The sequence below is a fragment of the Falco naumanni genome, chromosome W, assembly GCF_017639655.2.
Source record: "Falco naumanni isolate bFalNau1 chromosome W, bFalNau1.pat, whole genome shotgun sequence".
Taxonomy (NCBI): Eukaryota; Metazoa; Chordata; class Aves; order Falconiformes; family Falconidae; genus Falco; species Falco naumanni.
In genome coordinates, this window is record NC_054079.1 from 27,574,916 (window position 1) to 27,599,676 (window position 24,761).

General features: G+C 39.1%; 1 protein-coding gene and 1 long non-coding RNA gene across 6 annotated transcripts; one reads left to right on the forward strand and one right to left on the reverse strand.

Moving 5' to 3' along the window:
- Positions 1 to 321: 321 nt before the first annotated feature.
- LOC121080581 (zinc finger protein 131-like) lies at positions 322 to 20,888 on the reverse strand. Of its 5 annotated transcripts, none has more exons than XM_040578715.1 (8): positions 20,777 to 20,859; positions 17,833 to 17,954; positions 17,076 to 17,214; positions 15,502 to 15,603; positions 14,190 to 14,334; positions 10,084 to 10,769; positions 4,824 to 4,954; positions 322 to 2,474 (listed from the first exon to the last, which is right to left on the reverse strand). In XM_040578715.1, exons 3-8 carry the CDS (start codon positions 17,182 to 17,184, stop codon positions 1,830 to 1,832), a joined length of 1,818 nt encoding a protein of 605 aa, XP_040434649.1. In that variant the 5' UTR covers positions 17,185 to 17,214; positions 17,833 to 17,954; positions 20,777 to 20,859; the 3' UTR covers positions 322 to 1,829. The 5 variants fall into 5 exon arrangements, with proteins under 5 accessions (XP_040434649.1, XP_040434650.1, XP_040434648.1 ...); XM_040578716.1 differs by lacking the exon at positions 20,777 to 20,859 and adding an exon at positions 19,489 to 19,560; XM_040578714.1 differs by lacking the exon at positions 17,833 to 17,954 and having other exon boundaries at positions 20,777 to 20,888.
- Positions 20,428 to 23,756, forward strand: LOC121080584. Its single transcript, XR_005825426.1, has 3 exons — positions 20,428 to 20,614; positions 20,717 to 20,936; positions 22,604 to 23,756. It is a non-coding gene; the product is annotated as an uncharacterized LOC121080584 (long non-coding RNA).
- The last annotated feature ends 1,005 nt before the right edge of the window (positions 23,757 to 24,761 follow it).

Sequence of the window (24,761 nt, forward strand, 5' to 3'; positions counted from 1 at the left end):
CCATGTACCTTCTCAATTTACATTGGACCTTAAATTACCTAAAAGTTAGTTTAATTGGTTAGATACACAGGCAGATTGTTCCTTTAATTCCACAGATACAGATCTTGTGGCTATATGTACAAATACCTAAACAATTAAGAATTATGCAGCTAAGCAAGCAGGCCTGTCCCCTCTGTGTTGTCAAAAGATAGACTTCTTATCAGAAGTCAGGCATAAATACAACAGCCAACTTTCATGATTAACATTGGGCCACATTCTTCCCTCTGCACAGAATTCTCATCACATAATATTTGCATCTCAAAAAACACAAAAAAATGCAAGTTACATTAATCAAATTGAAATTTTAATTGAGATCCATGTTTGTTTTGCAACAGTTTCTAAAAGGCTATGCTACAATGAAACACAAGAATAATTTTGAATGAGACTAAATGAAAGCACAAATCTCAGGAAATAACTCTGCATTTGGAGAAGACTGAATAGAAAAGCTTGATTCTAACTAAGAACTACAGGATTACCAAAAGGGAACGCCCTTGCAAAAATTCTTCCCTTCAGCTAAGGCTTCGAAAAGAAAGGTTGTCGGAAGTATGGAGGCACCTCCAATCTCAAGGCAATAATTGAGAATTAAAAGTCCTTCGCATCCTTAAACATAGAGCTAGACAAATATTTTCTAAACAAATGTAACTTTATAGTAATGAGCTATTAATCTTATTAAAATAAGATCAAGTCTTGTCACTGGGAGCTGGCACTGTAATTGCCAGTCACTCAGTTGCTCCCAATTTATTGGATTAAGAAAATAATGCAATATTTCATGGCTGGTATTTTTTTATTGTCTAATATTGATTAAAATATTTACGCTCCTAATTTTCCGTCCACATTTTAGCACTCATACCTATGGCTTTTACTTTTAGTACAACATCTTTGTGTCAAGTGTCAGAATTTAATTTCAAAAAAACTGGAACTTGATACCATATAGACAAGTCTTCTCTATACTTATGTTTAAAAATATTCATTTTCATAAATGATTTATAGAAGAAGAGTCTTCTGGTAGCTGTCTTCTAGCTCATGTTTACCACAGATTCTACTGAGCTTTTCCTAATTTAAAGCATCCCTTTTAGAGGGTCCTGCTGCCTCCATGTGAAATTTGTTTCCTCCCTCCCCCTCAATTTAATGGGGAAAAAAAATTAAAATATCAGTAGCTGCCAATTATAAGCAAAAATATAAAGCACTATAACATTACCTACATTGCCTTTTACTAAACTAGGTTCTTGAACACTCTAGGAACTTTAAAAAGTATTGAAAAGGCACAGGATTTTTGTTCTCCAAGACCTCCAGCAACAATGATTTCTCCCCAGCCTGAAAGTTAGGGACCACTATTAGGAAACAGCAAATGGTATGTCCAGAAAATTCACATGTATCCAGTTGGCCACTTACAATAGAACCCACCAGATTTTACTGATTCTTCTGCCACAGACACCCTGCAAATCTATAACAAGAGCTTGGTTCTATGACAAGAGGAAAAGAGGTGAAGTTACTCTTACATATACTCAGGGATGTTGTAACAGTGATACAAGCTATTCATTATTAAAATCCTCACAAAGCTGTCCATGCTTGTGGTAGTTTCTGTTCCATGGTATTACATGAATGGGAAAGTTATTTTTCACATATGAGAGAAGTTTAGTTGCACATGAAGAAAGTTAACTTCAGTCCACTTGTCCAGCTTCCCAAGGACAGCATATTGGAAAGATGACCACTGATGGTTCAAAAACTAATGTAAAAGCTAACAAAAATAATTGAGTATTTCATTCCTAAACCTGCATGGTGTGGTTGTCCTAGTCATCCATCTTTTCATTCTGCGTGTCCACTAGTTGTGGAGTTTTTAAGTCTTCAGCTTGTTCATGATTTTTCTTATCATCTACTTGACTAGTTTCCTTTTCTTCTGCTTCTCCTTGATCAACGCTTTCATATTCTACTTGTTCCAGGTCTGTTCCATCTATAAGTTCTGCCAGTACTTCCATCTGTATTTGATTTACATGCTCAACATGTAACTGCTCCACATGAACTTCAGCACCTTGTTCAGTCTGAATGCGTTCAACTTCCAAGTAACTGATTTGCACCTGTTCTTGCAGTTCATCCATCTGTGTGCCTTTCACTTGATCGTCCTGTACGAGATCCTGGTGCATCTGTTCCACAGTTACTTGTGCAGGATCCACTTGTACCTGAATTACTGGTAGGACATGGACTTGTTCCACTTGTTCTATTATAGTCATTGATGTTACTGGTTCAGCTTCCACTGGGAGAAGCTCTTCTGTTACTATTCGTTCTGAAATATTGTGCATTTCTTTGAGATGCCTTCTCAGCTCACTGCCTTGCATAAACCACAAATCACATAAGGTACAGTGGTTGGGTTTGTCACCGGTGTGTATTACCAAGTGATCTTTAAATTGATCCCAGCTGTTAAACACACTGTTACAAACCTGAAAAAAAAGATACAGTATGTTAAACAGTACCAACAAAAATATGACTAAATATAGTGCCTATTTGAGATCATAGCTTCACACAGTGTAGCTTGCTACTTGGATTAAAAAAAACACCTACCCACACGTACATTAGAGTTAAAAGCTGAGAAGTCAGTTTCAGATGAACATAAGACCTGGCATATTTATTTTTAAGAAACTGTGTGCCATTTTGAGTTGTGCATACACAGATTCACACCCCAGTAAGTGTCTGGTGCTAGAATTTTGGGTGGAAAGCCATTTATGTAATAATATTATATGATTAAAGCGTAATACAAACTGTCCTTTTACTGAAGTTCTAGATGCAGTACTATTAGCCAACTTATCAGCTTTCATTTGTTCACGGCACTGTAAGATTTACCCAGCCAGACTAAACTCTCCCATTTTGCCATAAAAAAAAATATACTTGATTGATTTCAGCAGATAAAGGGATGGAGTTTTGAGAGATTTTTAAGTCTCTTCCAGCTAAAAGTACTGCTCTGACTGCAGACATAGTATTTTCACAAAGCACTTGAGCACACTTCCTTCCCTTCAGCTGGCACTGAGTTAAGTAACCTGAAAACACAGAGACTGCAGAAATGAATGAGATGCCAGGGTAGGAGAGAGAGAAGAGTGGGGTAGAGTCAGGCTCAGAGTAAAGAAACAGGCTCAGGGGTCTTTGTCCATGCAAGTGTTCTTGGCTGCAGAAAGAAGCAAAGAACATGCGTGTCACTTAGCAAATTTTTGAAACAGAATGTTCCTTCTCAATTTTCAGCAACACAGAAGGATGATGGAGTATCTGAGAGGGATTAACTCAAGGAACAGGTCTATATAATAGAGCTGAATATCCCCATTTTGCTGTTGAGATCTTAAAACCATGTTTGCAATGCCAGTGCTTTCTTGTGTATGTCCATCCCTCGGCTCATGCTTTAGAAAGAAGCTGCACACACACTAAAAATACTAACCTTATAGATAAGCACTCAAAATTACTTAATCATACATAAAGGTAATGACTATCGGTAATGCCCAAGCACGTAATTACCGTTCTTGCCATGTTGAGCCTAATTCAGTATTCAAGGCATACAATGAAGAGCACCAAAAGCGCTTATCAAGCAAGCGCAATTTTGTTCTCTCCTCTTTGTTCAGTGAACCAAGATTTTATTTATTGAACACTATTCAAATTTAGTTCTAAAGAGGAAAAAAAAAGAAAAAATTATCCAAGAATTGCCATAGTTGCTGCAGGCTGAAATAATACTAACCCGTATTCACAATATCTGTATCAGAGAATGCAATTAAACCAAAGGGTCACAAATACAAAACAGTAGCTTCATTGGAGCTCCTATGTACAATTTTGTGTTATACAGTAGTTTTCATGTTCAAACAAACTTATCTTTAAGACAAACACATATTCCCAAGTATAAACTTCAGACTAGCATAACAACTAAACGATGCAACAGCATCAGTGAAACTTCTGATTAAATTATTTGATTAGTAACACACAATTCATTCATCTCCTGCAGTATTCACTGCATTCTGTGAATAAGATCACTGGTTTTTTGGAACAAATAAAGCTAACATCCAGCAGTTTTGTTTACTACACAACCCAATTTAACCTCAAACCACAGCCATTCTGTGAACCGAATAAGGCAAGAACCTTAACAGGGGGGTTGAGACTGTCACAGCAGTGGAGCAGCAAAATGGCAAATAAAAATGCTACAACCAACCTCAGCTCTCATATTTTATAGCTTTTCAAAATCAACTTTTAAAAGTTAAGTAACATTCTTCTGAACAGCTTTTCAAGTGTCAGCTACGTACAGCGACCAAATACCATAGCTATCCATTTACAGCATTTATATTTGCTTAAAACATTCCAACTTATGATGACAATCTGTAATGACTTTCCAAACAAAGTCAATATATTGGTATTAAATGGAATAATACAATAGGAAACAAAATAGTACTTTATATTTTGGACTTTAGTGAAGCATGCTCACAAGCAGGAAAGGTCTAGGTCAGTGCATCAAGAACCTTAAAAAGGAAGCAGAAAGATCAGCAAGATGCAGGTGAACACTTACCTACTCACAAGAATCTCTCTGATTAACAAAGTATTATGAAGCTCCGCATCAGTAGTTCCATATTTTAAATAGAACTACTTAGATATAAGAATTTACCCTCATGTTGTGGTTGAATGCAATCTTTATAATTTATTTTACTAAAAGTAGTTCTTGGAGACATAAGCCCACTCTTGTTGCCTTTCCTGCTCAGTACTTCCACACTCCCTCAGGACAGGAAGGTTATCTAGCCTCAGATTCTGCTACTTCTATTGCCCACCTGACATTCATACAGCTTCTTTCTTCCCTTTTTAGCTCCAGCTCCAGACTGACAAGCCGTCAGGTGACATTTGAGTGTGCTATTCCTAGCAAAACGTTCATGGCAGTTTGGACATTCAAATGGTTTTTCACCTGTTAAGACAGACGCAGGGATTTGTAAGTGTATAAAACCAGCCAGTTATTGGTCAGTTCTCCCTTCTTCCCCTCTCCCTTTTGTGTAGGTTGATAAACATGCTGTAAAGACATGGCCAACCAGATTATTCTGCAGAAGAAGTGAAAGATGTTCTAGGTAAACTTTTAAAATATAAATAAAAGGCAAAAACCTATCAAGTCATAGCTCTCATTTATTTAAAAAATGACACAACAAAAAACCCATCCACAAAAAAACCCACCCCAACATAACATAATTCCCAGTGCTATTTAAGGTATACTTAGGTTTTTATGTAAGTTAATTATTATTCTGATGAAATATCTTAAAGAAATAGCAGCTATTTCTCTCTTTTTACCTGATAATATTAACAGTTAAAGACTCAGAATTTGTGTATACTGACACATTAAAAGTCATATATAAATAATACAAAGTTTTATTTTCAAGAATAATAGCTTATGCTTGAGAGCTGAAACTGAGCTCCAGAAAAAGAAGTTGGCACAGAATAACCATGAAGTAACAATGCATCAGTATTAAAACACAGAAAACAAAACCCAAAACTTTCATCCAAAGTTGTACATTGTTATTACCATCATCAAGTAGTAACAAAGAACTGGTGTCTGTTTACTAATTTTATCATACACAAACACAATGAAATTCAAGGAAATTAAAGTTAAAAAAAATTAGGAACAGTGTGTTTCTTCTGAAAGTCTGATAATTAATCTGTGGAGATACTGATACAAACATTACTGAAACAAACTGCTTAATGAACTCTAAAAGAGGCTGAGACATTTCAGTGAAAATGTAATAATCTATTCTAGATAGATTAAGTTTAAAAGCATGCATTTTCAGAAGCGCAGTAGTTATTGACTACTGAGATGGAGAGCCAATAAACCTGTATTTTCAGAAATAAAGATATTCAGAAGTGCCTAACTAACTTTTCAAAAGAAATACCCAAGTAGCCTATAATTCTCACTTATATACCTAAAGGCCACAGAAAAGTGTTAAATGGTGGGAATATTCCCCTTGATGGTTATAAAAGGCTGGTTTTTGAGACTGTAGTACAGGTAACACAGAGGATGCTGAACTGCCACCAGTCTTACAGATCAAAAATCATAGATTTTGCATGAGCAACCAAATATATTGGTCAGCCAAGAGGATACTACAGAACAAAACACCACAGATCTTCACCTACCCTACAATCTGGTCACATTTAAAGAGTTACTTGGAGCAAGGCACCACCCAGTCAAGGACAGATTTATTTTAGTCTTACTCAAATTCTTCAATAATCTTCAATGCATTCTGCCAAAAGTATCTGAAAGTGACAATTCAAAGACAGCAGTGGTGATATCCAAAGGCCAAAAGACATTGTGTGACTTCCTGCACAGTGTAAATCAATGCTGCTACCTCAGCTGCGCTGGTCACAGCGGCAATGGAAAATACACAGAGCATGTCAGCCTGCCTCCAGCTTGAGAAACGCTGGCGAACTGGGGGATAAACAACTCTGCTAAAGGTGACAACTTGCTTCTCTTCCCCAAGGTGTCATCCAACTACAAGTTCAGTCTCATCTAAGTGAGATTTTTATAAAGGAGGGTTCCGGCCTGATCTAACAATTATCTTTTTTCCATTTGTGAGAACAGGTGAGATTTCACTTGCCAGTCTTAACTAACTCACAGGACAGAAATTCTGACCTAAGACAGTCCAATATTGCACTGGTCCTTTATAATCCTACAGCCACAGGAAGGAGACTGCCCAAAATAAGTGGTGGATTTTCTTTTAACCCAAAGACATTCATAACACCACAGTGACTTTTATTTACCTAATATGTAAGAAATACCAGGAAATTAAACCATAACCATAAAGCTGCCATATCATTATTTAGATTGGGTTTAGAAAGAAATAGTAAGCCTAGTTGGGAGGTTTTGGTTGGTTTCCCCCATCACCACCACAAAGGCAGGCATTTATCAAATTAACTTCTTGGGATCATTTATTCAAGGTATGTAAATAGAGTCAGTTTATTCACTCTAATTGAAGATGTTATTTGCAGTTCAAAGTACACCACCTGTAAAATGTATTTTAGATTTATGAAGAATGGCAAAGACATTGAATAATTTTTCCTAAGAAGTTTGTATAATCTGTGTACAAATTACTTCAGTTACAGGATTTTCAGACAAGGTCAGATTAATTTAGCTGCTTGGAACGCATCACAACTCCTTCATTCCACCTTTGCTCACATAAGCACACACGCATTCTCCATAAAAAGAAAAATATAATCAGGAAGGCCTAACTTTGAGAAATATTCAGCAGTCAAAACTCCCAATAAAGTCAGAGGGAAACAAAGCTATTCAGTGTCTTCTAGGGGATATAAACTTTGCAAAATATTAGGATTAGATCTAGTTTAATTCTAAGATTGATTTCTGTATGAAAAAAATTGCTCTTCTTGTATAAGACAAGTTAGAGCTATTGAACTCAGCAGATATACATTATTATTAACGCAGCCTTGCAGAATTTCTGTCTTATGAATTACTTATGATTGCTAAGTGAAGTCTCATTCATTCTCATTAAGGGAAAAAAAATAAAAATCATTAGATCAGGCCAAAAAGCTTCCCTCTCTGTAAGTTCTGGAGATGACTATATTAATACGTTTCTATTACATGACATACAAGACAATTTTGAGGGTTTTTTTCCAGAGATTCAGAAACTGCTTAAGGCACTGTACACATGCATGAGAAAAACGCCATATTTCTCCTTCCTTTCTTTTATTGAGACAAAGATAATAGCCATTGGTAATGTCAAATTCCAACATCAAGAAGAATTACTAACCCTGATGTTGTCGATTTGTTAAAGAGTCGAGATCAATTGATTTTATTGGTTTGATTATCTGATTTTATAGAATAGAAATATAGGAGGATAAAAATATATGTTGAAGAAAGTTATGATTATTTAGTAAAAGGAGTTGTGAGACCCTTTGTACATTTTGTACTAAGGCCAGAAGAATGGGTTGGAATCATTGTTGAAGCTTAAGTAATAATTTAGGGTTTGAAAGGTTTCTTTGTATCTAACTAGTCTTCTGTATATAGAAAGTATATTGAGATGTCAGAATGTAGGATTAATGGGAACTGGGGAGAGTCGACTGGAACAACTCGTAGTTACCTGCCAAGAAACCGTGAACTTTAGTAAAAGGTAATTCCGGCAGGGGGAGATCGCGACCACCGACTCATATACCACCTACCCAAATCGTACCCCAGACCCATTTCTGGACCTTTCTAAGCTTTATTGCGCAGAATCGGATATGGGAGGAGAATATGTTAATGATTTCTGGGAAATGTTATGATTATGCATAAATACTTAATGAATATGTATGATAAGTATTATATATGGTGTTTGATTTTGAGACCTGGCGTGCGTTGATCGTGAGAGGACTCACTCACGCACCCGGCCGTTAATAAAGAAGTGTCTGCTTATCTACATCACATTGGTGTCGATAAGTTCTTCATTCCGAGATTTCTTTAACACTGATAAGGTATCTATTTCTGCTCCAATTGCTACTTTCATGTTATTGCTGCTGGTGCGATTAAGCAGCAACAGTATCAAATACTTTGTAGGACATTTTCTCCCATGCCTTTTAGTTTAATTTTTTTGTATTCAACCAGTGCTATACAGAATTAAGAACTTCAAAAGCCTTTGGCTCAATGGGAGTTTTTCCACTGACCTTAGGAGACCACAGTTAAACAGCAGTATCTAGTTGAATTTTAAGCTTAAGGCTTTCAAAATGCTGAACTGAAACTAATTAGATTTCATATGTTATACTTGTATCAAAAAATATTTCAAAAGTACTCTGCATCTCCTGTAATATGGTAAAAGTTGCTTCATCCCTAAAATCCTTCATTACAACAGCAACCACCACACTGTGATATTTGGGTTACCTCTGTTAAATCCACCACAAACTTTTCTCTGAAAGGACTTGTTAAGTAGCTTGTATTTGGCTTGGTCATAATGGAGAAACACTCCCTACTTCATAGCGGATAAAGATTTATCAAAGACTTTTTATAAAATGCAACTTTTAAGGGGCTATTGGGAGTAGGCTAGAGTATCATATATCAATACCCAGCAGTCTCATACACAGATACAAAGAAATTCTAATTTAAAGGCTTTAGCAACAACAAGCCATGAAAAAAATAGGACTGCTACCCTCCATTAAATTCTTACTGATGACTCATGACTGACATATTAAATAAAAGCATTTGAAAGGTCAGGACAACATATATTTTACATTCAGAGAGCTATCTATATATGATGCTCAGTACCTATTCAGATAGTACAGACTTTTCAGCGAGATTAAAAAATAACATCTTAACCTCCCATATTATACGGAAGAAGGAGCACAAGTAATTTTGTACCCAAAAGATGCTATCCAGATTTCAGAGAGGAAGATTTTACAGTAACTATTATATATATAACTATTATAAAGTCTACTATAGTCACTAGAAATGTTTTGCTGCGTTAATTAACAAAGAAAATGAAATCGTACATGGGATGTCAAGAGCAAGGATGAAACTTTCAAACAAGGTGGTACAAGAGAGAGTTGTTAGGGGAGTATTTTATGCCTAATGCATTAATAGGCATTTGCTCAGAAGTTCTGTTAGTTAAAGAAACCCTTTAAACGGTTTATTCCACCAAGAAGCTCACAGTTTGGATGATATTTCAACAGAAACATTTACTAGCATAATAAATAAGAAAAGGAAAATAAGAGTATCTCCTCAGTTTGGTACTTTTGAAGAAGAACACGTGCTTTAAGAAGTGATTTTGAAAAAAAATCTTTAAGATTTAATAGACTTGAGAGAGAAGCTTCATTAGCACTTTTTAGCTGGTTTTGGGTACCTATTTTTAACCACATCAATCCCTCAAATTTTATATAAATAGAAACAAAAAAACCCCAACAAAACAAAACCCAAAACCAAAAGAACATTTTAGTTATAACTAGAAGGCAAGTATTTCTAGCACTCCAGACTCACGTGTTTTCTTCAACATATTCTCTATTTCCCCCAAACATGCAAAACCCCAAAATGCTAGAGCCAAAGCCACAAATACAGGGCCGGAGCAGTGCTCTTACCTGTGTGCTTCCGGAGGTGTTCTTTAAAATGTCCAAAGTGGTCAAACTGCTTATCACAGTACTGGCATATATGTATTTTTTTGCCAGGTCTTTGCTTCTTGCTGGCACCACCTTCATCAATGTGGTAACAGGTGAGGTGCTGTTTCAAAGCACTCTCTCGTAGGTACCTTTTATTGCATGTGTCACACTTGTAACTCTCAGTAGAGTGTGTTTTCATGTGTTCCTTAAAATGGTATAACAATTTAAATGAACGGTTACATTTCTCACAGTGGAATAAATTCTTCACGTGTGACAGCTGAAGTTCCACAATTTCAATACCTTCTACCTGTTTGCACGAGGGATCAGTTGCACTATCACCTTCTCCTTGGATCTGGCATTTTGTCTCTCCCTGACGATACTTACTGGTGATATCTGCCAAAAGAGCCAAGGCAGATTCATCCGATGTACCCGTTGTCTGTATGTACTTTATACGTTGCTCTGCCGAAGCTAATTCAAGTGTTTCAATGCTGTCATCTTCCACTTCAATTGTCCCCTCAGCAATCTCAACCTCAATTTCAACAGGCTCTGATTCTGCAGATGGCAGTGTTTCTGTGATAACATTAGAGGTTTCAGCTATCTTCCTCTTTTTGGGTTTATTTTTACCTTGCATTTGATTTGATTCCAAGGGTGATGAATTTTCTTTGTTCCTGCAAAGCATTTGCATAAAGTTAAGATCCATAAGCACTTACATAACAATTCCTACCTGCTACTGAGCTTCTGCATTAAACACTCGCTAGCTATTTCTCAAAGCTGAATGATTAACAACGACATAACCTGCATGCATTTCAGAAGTTAATTTGTCCTTAACCTATACCCCTTAGAGCTGTAGAATAGCATGGTTAAAGCTGCTGAGCCTTTGACATAGGGTTACTAAATAGCTCTGCTTGAACAATACATGACACTTATCAAGAAGAGAGGCCAGTTAGCCTAATGATGTAGAAGAATGGCTGCAGAAGTGTGGCCTTAGAATCTCTGAAGATCTGCACAATGCAGGCCTGGTATTAGAATAGGCCTGTAATCAGAATTGTACTGAGGTTGCTGTGCTGAAGTTAACAAGAAAGGTAGCCTTGAGCTATTCTTGAATCCTGAGACCAAGTAATTATGTTGTGCCAACAGGCTGTGGCTGTAACAAGATACAGCTGCTGGGAAAGCAGGTGCAGGGCCAAGAAAGATAGGGAGCGGTATGGGAAAATAGGGAGTAACAAACTACAAGGCTGAAGCACAGCAACACAATTAGCTACATGGATAGAATGCTTATTTTAGTCATGATAATTAGGGGTGTGAGAACCGCGCGCGTTTAGAGACTACTAACCAGTTATATTTATGCTTTACGAATATGCATGTGTACCGGTTCTATATAAGTAGTGTTAGAAACTAATAAAGTTGAGCAAGATGCATAACTCATATTGAGCGTCTTCTTGACTCCGGCGAACCCTTCGTCCAACATAATGACATAGGTTTATCTAAGAAACTTGTGAAATTCTGTACTTGAAAACTTCCCCAAAGGAAGTTCTTTGGCCTGCCTACTCAGAAATAAGATTCAAGTCCTTCCTATGCTATTCACCTCTTAAGCTCCGGAGTGCATGCAACTGCCTGCTGCACTTACAGTTTATTAGAAAACACTGCAGCTGTGACTTCACACAATGATTATTATAACATCCTGTACTTCAGGAAAGCACACAGCTAACAGCAGAGGTAAAAAAAAGCCACCAGGATGTGGAAAGAATTTTCTAGTTTAATTTTCTGGGCTTAAACACAACCCCCAGCTCCATTCCTCTTCTCCTTGCACCATAAACACACAACCCCCTTCCTCCAGGATGTCAGGGATAGCATGCCATCTCAAACACAGAGCTGAGTGGGCCAATGCTTTCAAGTCACACCCTCATGACTATCCACGATCCTTACATGCTGGAGGTTTTACTACTGATTATTGGTTTCAAAAATGACTGGCTATCTTCCCCTCAAATCAGACTGACAAAAGTAATTTGTGCTTTTACCTTCCTTTGCAGCCTTATGAATCCTTTTATGTAACCTGTTCCCTATTACTTTCAAGTTTTCTAGTAATAGGAGAGATAAGGTTTTTCTCCACTATCTGTATGTCATATGGCAGAGATGTATGGCTACTGATCTAATGCAGGATACAGCTTATTAAATTGCACCTTACTATATTCAAATACAGGAAAACAGAGCAGCTAAACTATAAGCTTCATTAGCCTAGATTCCTGATGTCTAGTAGGTGACAGTTACATTGCACATTACTGCAAGTAGCTCTAGAATCACATACCAAAATAATAATCTGCTCAGCAAAGAGGAGGCTACTGTCCTTGAGCACATTGTGTGGCTCAGGTGTGAAACTTTGAATGGGGTACACACATACAACACTGTACTTCAAGGAATAACAGCTGGTTGTTTTCTTTTTAGTCTAGATTATGTGATGTGCAACTCTAATACCTTACACAAATGGTTCTATAATAATCTCTACTTTAGCTGAACTTTCTGAAGCTTACACCTTTCAGTCAAAGCTCAGACAGAGGCACTGTACTGCAATTCTTCCCCCTCTTACTGTGGAGGGGAAAACCAGACTGACAATGGTACTCAAATTTGTTTTTCTAACCAAAAAAACCCTCACTAATTTTTTTTTTTCAAAACCTATGAACAATGGTAATAACTTTAAGAATAGACTGGCTTACATGTGTGCTTGTTAAGCAAAACATTTGTTTCCTTGTAACATAAGAATTACAGCATTTACTAGTGATGCATAACATTATACAATAGTGGGAAATAATTGAAGGCTGGACAGTTAAGTTTGATTGACTGATCTGAGTCCTGGTTCAACAGCTTTACCAGTGTACACAGATTCAAAGTGATACCAATTAGAACATGCTTTTTCAGTTTCAAATGTCTTAATTTTCTTAAGCAGACAGCAAAGGTCTGCTTTTTTCCTGAATAAAAAAAAAAAAGTTCTTTTGGTGTTACCATGCTTAATCTTAATAATGTCAAAAAAAAAGGTGTTGGTGGGGTTGGAGGGTAAGACTAGAAATGCACAATCCCATCTTTCCTATTAAAAATATACATATACACACACACTTATTCAGCTCTGCTACCAATCCACAGAAATTGATTTAAAAAAAAAAAAAATCAACGCTAATGTTGAAAACCAAGTTCCCAGTGTACCATGCAATGGAGGTTTTGTTTGTTTAGCTACTAGAGAAACTCGAGGCCAATGCCACTCTCCTTAGCTAGCGTGTCTATGGGGAGATAAAGAAGAAGCAACAGTCTTTCCTTAGCCTGAATGCAAAAACCTTCCAGCAGGTCTAGAAGAGAAAGCAAGGCTAACTGTAATGTCAGGAGGTATTTATCGCCCTTCCCTCTGCTTCATGACAGAGGAATGGTGCAGCATACAGAAGGAATGAGAACATGACAGCACTTTGTGAAAGGGAAGGAAGGGGAAGGAAAACGGCATGATGGGAATGGCACCTGCTTTTCTCAAGTTGGAGTTCGGTAATGGAGTACAGTTCCTCATACTGGATAAAAGGTGCCACAGCAATGTTTGATTAAGTACTGATCCCATATAAAACAGATTATAAAAATTACATTTGTTCAAAAAGTTTGAGAGATTAATTTTGCACCAAGAAGTTTTAAAAACACTGCCTATTCTCTCAAAAGCAGAAAGCTACATGACATCAGGACACCAGCGCAAGCTTGTTAATATGGTCTAATTACCTGAGAGACATCATCACTGTACATCCAGCTCTCAATCAGGTGTGGGCAGTCAGATACCACAGAGACCTGGTATTAATTACCACCAACTCACAGCCCTACAATGTCTGCAACATTTACCAGCTATATCACTTGTCATCAAGTTTCAGCCCAAAGAACATGACATTCATTTTTTAGCCTTTATAATTCTGACCCATATTTTACAGTAGAGTATATGGTCCCACACAAGTTTAGGAGGTTCCAGGATAAAGAACAGCACTCCAAAACACTGGCAGCCAGCTCTCATAAAAGGATTCTTAAGACTCAACATTTCAGTGGTGGGAAAAAAAATAGGCTTATGCGTTTACCTGATTTCAAGCGCTTTGATTGCTTCTAACATCTGTAGATACTCAGCTGCTTTCCAAACATCATTTGCTTCTTCCTCACCTTGGACCATTAGTTTTGCTGTATAGGTGAACTCAATTAGGTGACGAAATGCCATGTTACTTACACCTGTTTACAAGCAAGACAAACAACCTCTTTTAGCAATTCCTCAGTTTTGCACACTTGCCTGATCACCATTTTGCTTACAGTACTTTGACAGCCAGTTTCATGAAGATGCCGCCCTTGAAAGCCTCACATTGGAATAAGAAGTCTACTATAGAAGCATGTGAATCTGGAATAACTAAAGTCATGCCATGACAAAGATAAAAGGAAGGATAAGATAGACAAAAAGCTGTTTGTATAGAATAATAAAAATGTATAAATTTAAACATAAAAATATGATAGCTCTCTCAAAATACCTCTGAGCAGCAAGTTACTAGAAGCTGAAGTATTGCTCTAAGAAATTACTCCTTGCCTACCAGGCAAGCATTGTTCTATATCTATCCTGTTCCTGCACCCCAGCCAAGGTATCTTTTTAATTTTTCTTCAGGGGAAGTTTTTTCTAGTGGCAATAGTTATCTGTACTGGTTTTGGCTGGGACAGAGTTAAATTTCTTCATAGTAACTAGTATGGGGCTATGTTTTGGCTTTGTGCTGAAAACAGTGTTGATAACACAGGGATGTTTTAGTTACTGCTGAGAGGTGCTTATAGAGTCAAGGCCTTTTCTGCTCCTACCACCACCCTATCAGTGAGCAGGCTGGGGGTGCGCAAGAAGTTAGGAGGGGACACATCAATAGAACTGGGGGGGGGGGGGGGGGGGGGGGGGGCAGGCAGAGGGACCACTGCTCGGTGACTAGCTGGGCATTAGTCAGTTAGTGGCAAGCAATTGTTTTCATTTGTGTCACTTGTCTTTCTTGAGTTTTATTTTCTTCTCTTATTTTTTCTCTTTTCCTTACCATTTAAAAAATATATTATTTCTTTTTTATTAAACTGTTATCTCAATCCATGAGTTTGTTTCTCACTTTTACCCTTCTGACTCTTCCCCCACTCTTCCCCCCCCCCCCCCCCCCCCCCCCCCATCCTACTGGAGGTGAATGAGCAAGCCTGGCTAGCATAGTGCTTAGTTGCCAGCCAGGGTTAAACCACAATACTACCTCAGAACAACCCAAAAGCTGAGATCTAGAAAACTAATCGATATGACCAAGCATGCATTTAAGCCCATACCAAGGATACTACAATTCATTTTGAGCTTGGGCACACAACTCTGAAGGTTTTTATTTGCATGAATTGGACTACCTTCAATCTCCACCAAGGGCTCCTGAGTGAAATCTTGGAAGAATTTGTAGAAGAACTGGCTACAGGCAGCAAGAACAGCCTTATGGGCTTTGAAATGGTGACCTACAAAGAGAGACAAAAATTCTGGTTTAGGATAACACCTTTCCTCACTCATAGTGCCAAATAAGTGCAGATGCAAAACAGAGACCACACAGTCTACAAATCTATTCCAGCAGCATATAATCACTTAGTATGTCTCCTTGTAACATGGGATACTACTGCAGCTAGCCTGTCCTATCTCATGCAGACCTTTGCTGACATCACAGACCTTTGCTGAAGTTGCAGAGGCAACTCAGTCAACTGGAGGACTCGCTCCAGAGCATTTCTCTTTTCAGATATTTAGGTTATGGGAAGTTCCTGTGCAAACTTTCTCCTGTATGTCTTGGGCTCAGCTCTCAGGTTTTATCCAGGCTCTCCTTTGTTTTTACTGCTCTTACATACGGATGTATTTTATCATCACTTCTGCCAGCATAAAGACCCCTGCAGAATAGTTCTGCTCTGTTCCTCCTGTTTTCCAGGCTGTGTATTCCCCATCACTGTGTTGCCTTCTCCCTAGTGCAGGCATGAACATTCATAAGGCTCCATGGGACAGAGGTAAGAGAAGCAACATGGATTAGAACTACACAGCTACACAAGAAAACAGTTTTGACCTCAACATGTGGATTTGGTAATACTAGAGAAGGAACAAACATTCAGGATTTTATGCAAATGCCAGTGAAACTATGGTGATTCCAGAAGAGTAATTTTTTTCTTCATTTGCTTACTTTTTTCTAATCTAGGCTCTGTAGGACCCTTTTCCTTTAAGTGAGTTCTTGCTATCCTTTTAAGGATCAAGTGGTACTCCTTTAGCTAGGTCTGTCCTAGTGGACACTGCCTATCTTTCTTGAAGTGCTCATCCATTCTAAGACATGTTTGGGATAAGAAGCAATCTTAGGTGATCTATCAGACACCTCCTTTTCTAATGAGATAATAAGCATTTATATCTTCATCTTCCTTTGAAACTAATACTAGTATCTTTACAACACATAGAAAAAAAGAGAGTTGTTCTACCCTATTTTAACTATATATTAAAAGAGTAGGCAGATACCAGAGAAGCAAGAAGGCAATCTTATTTTATGCTGGGTTTTTTGTTTGTTTGTTTTTCTGGGTTGTGTTTAATATTATTTTTTTTTAAATATCAATATATGTATAAGTTCTCTGAATCCAAACAGTCAGCTCAAGTTAGGAAAAGATATTTTTACAATGTTTTGGAAATCCTTAGACAATACATTAAATGTAGTACAGCAGTTTCAAAGTGGGCTTCTATCTGAAAATATTTAGCCCCTTGTTTGGAAAAGCAGAAGCAAAATTATTAATCACTGCTGGAGAGATTGTTCAGCCCAAGATTTTAAATGAAACTCTGCAAGCAATTTGCACACCAATATAGAACCAAGAATTTGTTAGCAGCCCAGTTGACCTGTGACAAACCAAACAGCTTCCTAGCACAGCTTATCAAAATTCTCTGTATACCAACTGGTTCTCAGGCCTGTACATACCATCAACAATCAGAGTTATATCTGTAAACTGGTCCTGCTCACGTTGTTCATTCAGTCTTTCCAAAATAACTTTATAGTGTTCAGGGAATTCCTGGATACATTCCATCATTTCTTCAGCTTCTGTGGCAAAAGGACTAGCCTGCAAAAGATGTGGTAGGACAGTAAAAATACAGCACCACTCAGTAAATACTATGCACAGTCAGGTTAGTATACAAACATGAACTAACTAGCACTTTACTGATTTTTTAGTCCCTGAAAAAAAACACCAAACTGCCTTGGTAACAGGTTTACCTGACAGGTAGGAAACATTAAGGTTAATGAAGTAGAGTATGGCCTTATTTATACACACGAAAAAACAAAGTGGGTAAGTGCATTTCTTTATTCTACAGATTCAACAAGGGCCCACCTCCCTCAAATCAAGTACTGCAGGGATTTAGTATCTCCACAGCTAGCTATTCTACAACATCTCAGCAGCATAACATCAGAATCTTTAAAGTTACTTCTTGCAATTCTACCAATCCATTTGGTGGAAGAACGGTTCTGAAAATTTTCATACTTAAGTCACATTTTGTATCTAGTGAACAGAAGATGTTTACTTCCTTTAAATAAGGATGTAATAAAGCAGCACTTTTCAGCTTCTGACTACATAGGAGTTGCCAGGGATTTAATGTGTTGTCATGCTCAAGAGCAAAGAGCTTCTTATTCACCCAGCATTCTTATGCTTCTCCCCCTGCAAGGTGAAATATTCTTTGCCAACCTTTTGAAAGAGACACGTAGGCTTGTAACCTGATGGCCCTTCCTCACTTATACAGCAAACATAGCTGGGGGTAGGAGTTGCAGAGGTTCTCAAACCTGAAGAGGTTTAGCAGAATTCTGTGCCTGTGGATTAGACACAGATGTTAGTCTGCTGCTTATGCAGCAGAATCTCTGGAGAGAGGCCAAGCACTTCAATTAAACCATTTCACAAATTAACTCCAGGCAAAATGACTTCAGTTCTGTGCAGCAGCACTCATCTCCAACTCCCACATTCACATGGCTCTCATGCTGAGAATGCCACAGAAAAAGCAGAGACATTTCAAAGTCATGTTAACATAGAAACTTTGTTTCATTTCACAGTAACTCACTTTAAAGAGCATTGTTTCTGAGAGAAGACAGTGATTAGGCTTGAATGAGTAAAGGTATGTCTCAAATTCCTTTATTGTTATACTTAGTATGAACAGAAGGAAGAAAGTCAGGTGAGCAGTTAGCATCAAACCAAACATTCATTTTGAGCTTGGGCACATAACTCTGAAGGTTTTTGTTTGCAAACAAAAGAGACAGAAAATTCTGGGGAATTATCTTCAGAGTGCTAGGAGAAACTAGATAACAGGTGGTCCCTAACTTCTGGTGCAGATTTTGTGTGCAACTAGAATTGGAAAGTCCCGAGCACAAACCTGTTCCTTACGTGTACTAACCACATCTGAGCTGATGCGACCATGCTGGCTAACTCTCCTGTGCAGCTGCATAAATTCTATCTCGCTCCCAACAAACACACATACTGGTATATGAGGTTCAATAGAAGTAGAGGAGAAGCATTACCTGGTTACGCTAAAAGCAAAGTTTTCTTAATACTGACTGACATCAAATAAAGGAAATTGTGGATTTCCTATTTTTACCACAAAACACACTCTTTCTTGCATCTCAGATAAACTGTCCAATGGAGAAGTCATTTTGCCAAAAGTATGAAAAAGATGAGCAGAAGCAACTGCTTATGGAAGTCTAGTTCTACCTGCTATCACTACTTTCCCAAGCAGATACTGAAATACACATTAGGATCTTCTGAGGGCAAGGGGGAAGGTGAGGTTGAAGGAAGAGAATGCTGCTGCCTTCAATTCACCTCATCTGTAATGATGGGTCTAAGACAGATGATCAACAGCTCCAGGCTTTCTTCTGTTATCTGGTATTCCACATAACTTCCCATGTGAGACTTTAACAGCCACTTACTTCATCATTTAATTCTTCTTACACATTTTTGACACATTGTACCAGTATAGATGACTTGCAGCTAAAAGCATAATTCCCTAAAAGTTAAACCAAACAAAATTTTGATTCCGAAATCAAGATTTCCACTTATCCAAAATTTATTTCCAAATTGCATGTTTATAGGAAGATCTTCTAACCACCCCCCCAAATAAGAGTAAGCCCTCCTAAACTAAGAAATTTTAAAGTTCAAGTATTTTTCAGAACACTGAAATGTAAGAATAAGAAAACAACTAACGATAAGTAATTTAGCGTCCTGAATTAACACAAAACTAATAAAAACACGTGAATTTATCACATATCTAAATACAGCTGCAGCATTGAGTATTCTCATTTTGAATTCAGTGACATTGCAGAAGAAAACCCAACAGAACAGCATATGTTCAATACCTACTTTGGAGCAAGAGTCCTCAGAGAAAAAACAAGAAGCCAAGGCAGGCAGACGGAAGCAAGCCAAGTTGATGCTTACACGCAGGCTCATAGATGAGTGATGGAAACTGGATTAATTCAGTTATTTACTTGCATTTTCTTGGGAGACTCAGTTGACCACTGACTTAACCTCATCAGCTTCTGACACTAGATGCATCTCACATGATATGCATGCAATTTACAGATCTGTTCATATAAATCTACCTCAATGAAGCCATCTCATTATTTCCATAATCCTGGACTTCAGCAGGAATTCCTCTTATTTTAGGCACTAGACATTTGTTTTCTTTGCCTATATGGATCATACACAAACACAGGCAGGCAAAGCAGAGTTATGGCAATTCAGACAACACGGATCAGCAGACTGCACACTGGCCAAACCACTGCCATCTCCAGAAAAGAGAATGAAGGGTACTTGGTGGGTAACAGCAGTGGATGCTTCACGATAACACAGAAACGAGAGCTTCTTGTTAACTTCACTATACATTTTTTTTTCAAAAATAACAACCGCAGAGCATGGATGCGAGCCAGGCCCTCGGTCCTCTCTCAGCCACAGACTGAGGCCTACCGCTGAGGCAGAGGCGACCTAGGCACCTACACCCTACCGAGCCGAGCAGGGCACACGCGAGCGTCGCACTGCCAAGGGACAGGAGAGGCCTCTCGCTGCCCATAGCGACTGCGATACAGCACCACGACATGGCATCGATATTTCTTGCAGTTCCCGCCGGCCCGAGGCTCTGCAGAACTCTTGGAGGCGAGGCCCGCCGAATGCCCTTGCAGCCGCACGCGCCACCTCCGAACTTCAGCCCGCGCACCCCATGGTTAGCCGCAGCCTCCCGCACTCCAGCCAGAGCCCCGTTAGCAGGCGCTGATGGCAGTCAGCGCGATCCCCACCAATCGTAAGGCGGCAGCATAGCCCACCCTAGGCAGAAGAACCAATGAGCGTCCACCGAGTCCCAGAAGCAGGAGAAGGCGGAAGGCCTAGCCAACGCCGAATACCAGCTGGGAACAGGCGCTCTGAGAGCGGCGCGGGCGACCGCCAGCAGGCGCGGGTATCCTACGGGGGCGCCTCCGAGGAGAGGACCAGACCGGTACCGGCCCGAGCCACGCGTTTAGCGGCACCGCCGCCTCGTTAGTCGTTGTTACGTCATCAAAGCGCGCATAAAATCGATCCCTTTTCAATTCCCGGCCAGGTCGCGCCCCAGCGGCACGCCACTCCGCCGAGTGGGGAGACGGTTCTGCTAGGTACTCACCGTGAGGAGCCCCTCACCCTACCGCGCTCCTTCTGTCGTAACCACTTCCTGCTTCCCCAGCACGCTGAAAAGCGGGGCAGGCGCCGGCCAATCGCGACTCGCATTCCCGGCCTGCACTACGCGGCGGAAGTGATGGCAGAGTCACCTTTCACATGACAGGGTGCGCAGGTGGCGCGGGGCGTGGTTCGACTTCTCGGTGTGTTCTGGGTGCGGCCTGGCGCTCCGCCGGAGGGCGGTGTGGTGGGGAGGTGACTTTAGCTGTTCCTCCCCTGGGAGGGGTACGGCTGCTTTCTGAATATGAAAGAAAAATACAATTAAATTTACTATTAGGATAAGTTGAAACACCGTCCGTTTTCCCAGACCTCAAGTCTGTGTGTTCACCGCTTTCATGAATGAATCAGTAAGTCTGCAAATTACCGTTGTAACAAAGCGCTAGCAATGTTTGACAGCCCTTACTGTGTTATGGAAGTTACACATGCCAGCAATCATAACAGGGTTTCTGCTGAATCAGTAAACTGAAAAGAGATTCTTCTATAAAGTCCTTTTTATTAATAGCACTACAGCTTGAGCTGGGTGCCTCTGAAGAGGGACCTTGAACAAAGAGGCAATTATACCCTTACAATCTAAATTCCCCGCCCCTCGTGACAGTTTGGATCAGTAGTAATATTAGGGTCTGGGGTCTCCCTGTTCTTCGTTGGGTCTTTTCATTGTCTCTAGGCAGGCTATTTTTTTTTCTAAGGTTGCAGCTTCTGTTAATGAATGTAGCTTCCTTATCTTCCAGCTTAAACCAGCTCTGGGGCCTTCTTTTGCTGACTAGGTGAAAGTTCACAGCTTGCAGCCTAAAGCTTCAGCAAATTTAGCTACTAATGCTAAGCAAGTTATGCTAAACAAGTTCTGTATTAGTATACCAATTTGCACAACTGTGAGATCAAAACAAACAAATACATGGGTACGTTCTGATTGCTGAAGGAAAATGCATGTTTCTTCTTCTAGATGTGCTTTGGAAAGTTATATTGTGCAAGTTATATTGGAAAGTATTTTGTGCAAGTGACTATGTTACCTAATGTGATCTGCCAAAATATTTTGGAAGCCTGACTAGTGGGGAGGCCTGGGAGCGCTTACACCCCCAGCCCTTACCAGCATGAATCAATACACATGATTCTCTTCAGCTCCCCTCACTGAACCAACCTCCTTCCATTACATAATCATTCTTATATGCGGTGCATGCACGCTGTGTTGTTTTTCTTTTACAATTTAAATTGAGTGGTACTTGAAATGATTATTCTTAAGGGTTGTCAAAAACTGCACTGAAATACTACTCAGCAAGTCTAAGCGTTCCTTTCCATGGTGCCCAGCCCTGCTCCTGTAGCTTCAAGTCCCCCTAGCTGAAGAAAACAGCTGAGCACTACCTTGTCTCAAAAGTGACTTTGTTACCCAGTATGCAAAATCAAAGAAAAAGTCTAAGAATAAGAGACATTGCCTTTAATACAAAGTTGCACAAGTTTGGGTGCTGGGTGGACTAGCACACCTTTATAATTTCTATTTTGCTGACTGACTGAATACCAAGCAAAAATTAATTCCAAACTTTTCAGGTTCTCCTTTTCCTCCAGGATTTCCTCCTACCTCTAGGACTTCTGAGAGTTACGTTACAAAACAATACAATGTAGTTGTAAGTCTCAAAATAAGCTGGTTTATAGTGCATTTTATTTATATTAGGGAAAAAAATGTTAACCAAACATTCAAATTATTTTTATCCATATCTCTAGTTTAATTTTTATTAGCCATTTCTATGACTAAAAATTTCCTATGTTTTTTTTCTTTTTCCAGAATCGCCTCAATGACACTCTGGAGAAATCTGTATTAATTAAGATAACCTGATAAGCCTTCTGAACACGACCATGCAGATGAGTTTGGGAATAATATTAAAGCATAGATGTTCTCCTCCAGTTCTGAGCTTCTCATGGCAGTGTTGAAGAAGGCAGAGAACATCCAGCCAGACTGAGTGTTGGTTGCCTCTCCCAGGGAGAGCTGTGAAGTAGCAAACAGACAAAAATGAATACCAAACTAACCATAGAAAAGTGTGAATCATACATTTCCCTTCTTTAAAAAAAAACCATCTTGTCTGAAGAAATGAAGGAATTAATAAACTGCAGATGTAAAACCAAAAATTCAGAAGCCATGCTTATGTGCAGAATTGAGTAGATAACTATTTTCGAAAAGCAGTTGATTCAGATTATAAATGAAGGACAAAAGGGACCATTAGCTTATCTATCACAAGGCTATCCACCTAGCAGCCTGTGACCTACACCCAGCTTGCTGGAGAGTTCTGTCTGGCTCGCCAAATAGGTTTGAAAGCTGCTTAGTGCACTCACACAGCCAGATCTCCCACCACACTGTCCTGCATTATGACCAAATGATTCACCCAGGGAGGTGCAGAATTCAGATAGCTACAACGTGGCCTTTTCTGGTCTCATCTATTAAAAAAAGTCTTATGAAATCAATTGCTCATTCCTGTAATGGTACAATCATTTGCAGTAAAACTCTGTATCAGAAGACTCAAAATGTCACATTACACAATGACTTGTTCTGTCCATGAAAGGACTTTACTGTCATGCCTAGAGCAAGCCAGATGTGTGCTATTACGCAAGAGAAAAACATTTCTGTAGAGCCCCTTTGTCCTGATTTTGGCTAGGATAGAGTTAATTTTCTTAGTAGCTGGTACAGTGCTGTGTTTTGGATTTAGTATGAGACTAATGTTGATAACACACTGATGTTTTAGTTGTTGCTAAGTAGTGCTTACTCTAAATCAGGAACATTTTTCAGTTTTCCATGCTCTGCCCGTGAGCAGGTACACAAGAAGCTGGGAGGGAGCAGAGCCAGGACAGCTGACCTGAACTAGCTAAAGGGATATTCCATACCACAGAACATCATGCTCAGTATTGATATACTGGGGGGAGTTGGGCAGGGGCTGCTGATAGCTGCTCGGGGACCGGTTGGGCATTGGTCAGCAGGTGGTGAGCAGCTGCATTGTGCATCACTTGTTTTCCTTTCTCCCTTTCCCTTTGGATTTTATCCTTTTCCCCACCTTTCCATTATAACTATTATTATTATTATTGTTCTTACTTTTTTATTCTGTTTAAATTATTAAATTGTTCTCTCAACCCTCGAGTTTTACATTCCTTTCTGATTCTCCTTCCCACCCCTCCGGGTGGGAGAGAGTGAGTGAGCGGCTGCGTGGTGCTTGGTTGCTGGCTGGGGTTAAACTGTTACCAAAATCTCGGAATGAAGAACTTATCAACACCAATGTGATGCAGATAAGCAGACACTTCTTTATTAACGGCCGGGTGCATGAGTGAGTCCTCTCACGATCAACGCACACCAAGTTTCAAAATCATGCACCATATATAGAACTTATTCATTAAGTATTCATACATAATCATAATATTTCCTGAAAATCATTAAGATACCCTCCTCCCATATCCGATTCTGCGCAGTAAAGGTTAGAAAGGTCCAGAAATGGGTCTGGGGTACGATTTGGGTAGGTGGTATATGAGTCAGTGGTCGCGATCTCCCCCTGCCGGAATTACCTTTTACTAAAGTTCACGGTTTCTTGGCAGGTAACTACGAGTTGTTCCAGTCGACTCTCCCCAGTTCCCATTAATTCTATATTCTGACATTTCAATACACTTTCTACATACGGAAGACTAGTCAAAAACAAAGAAATCTGTAAAATCCCAAATTTGTTACCTAAGTTTTAAACAATGATTCTAGCCCATTCTTCTGGCCTTGGTACAGGGTTGTACAGAGGATTTCATAGCAGCTTTTGCTGTGCAACTACAAGTTTCATTAAAATATATTTCTTATTCCAAATGATTTTATAAAATCAAATAAAGTCAATTAATTCTAACTTATTAGCAGATCTATAATATTTCCCCCCTTTGAAAGTTTTGAAAATTATTATCTCAATACTTTCACGTTATTTACA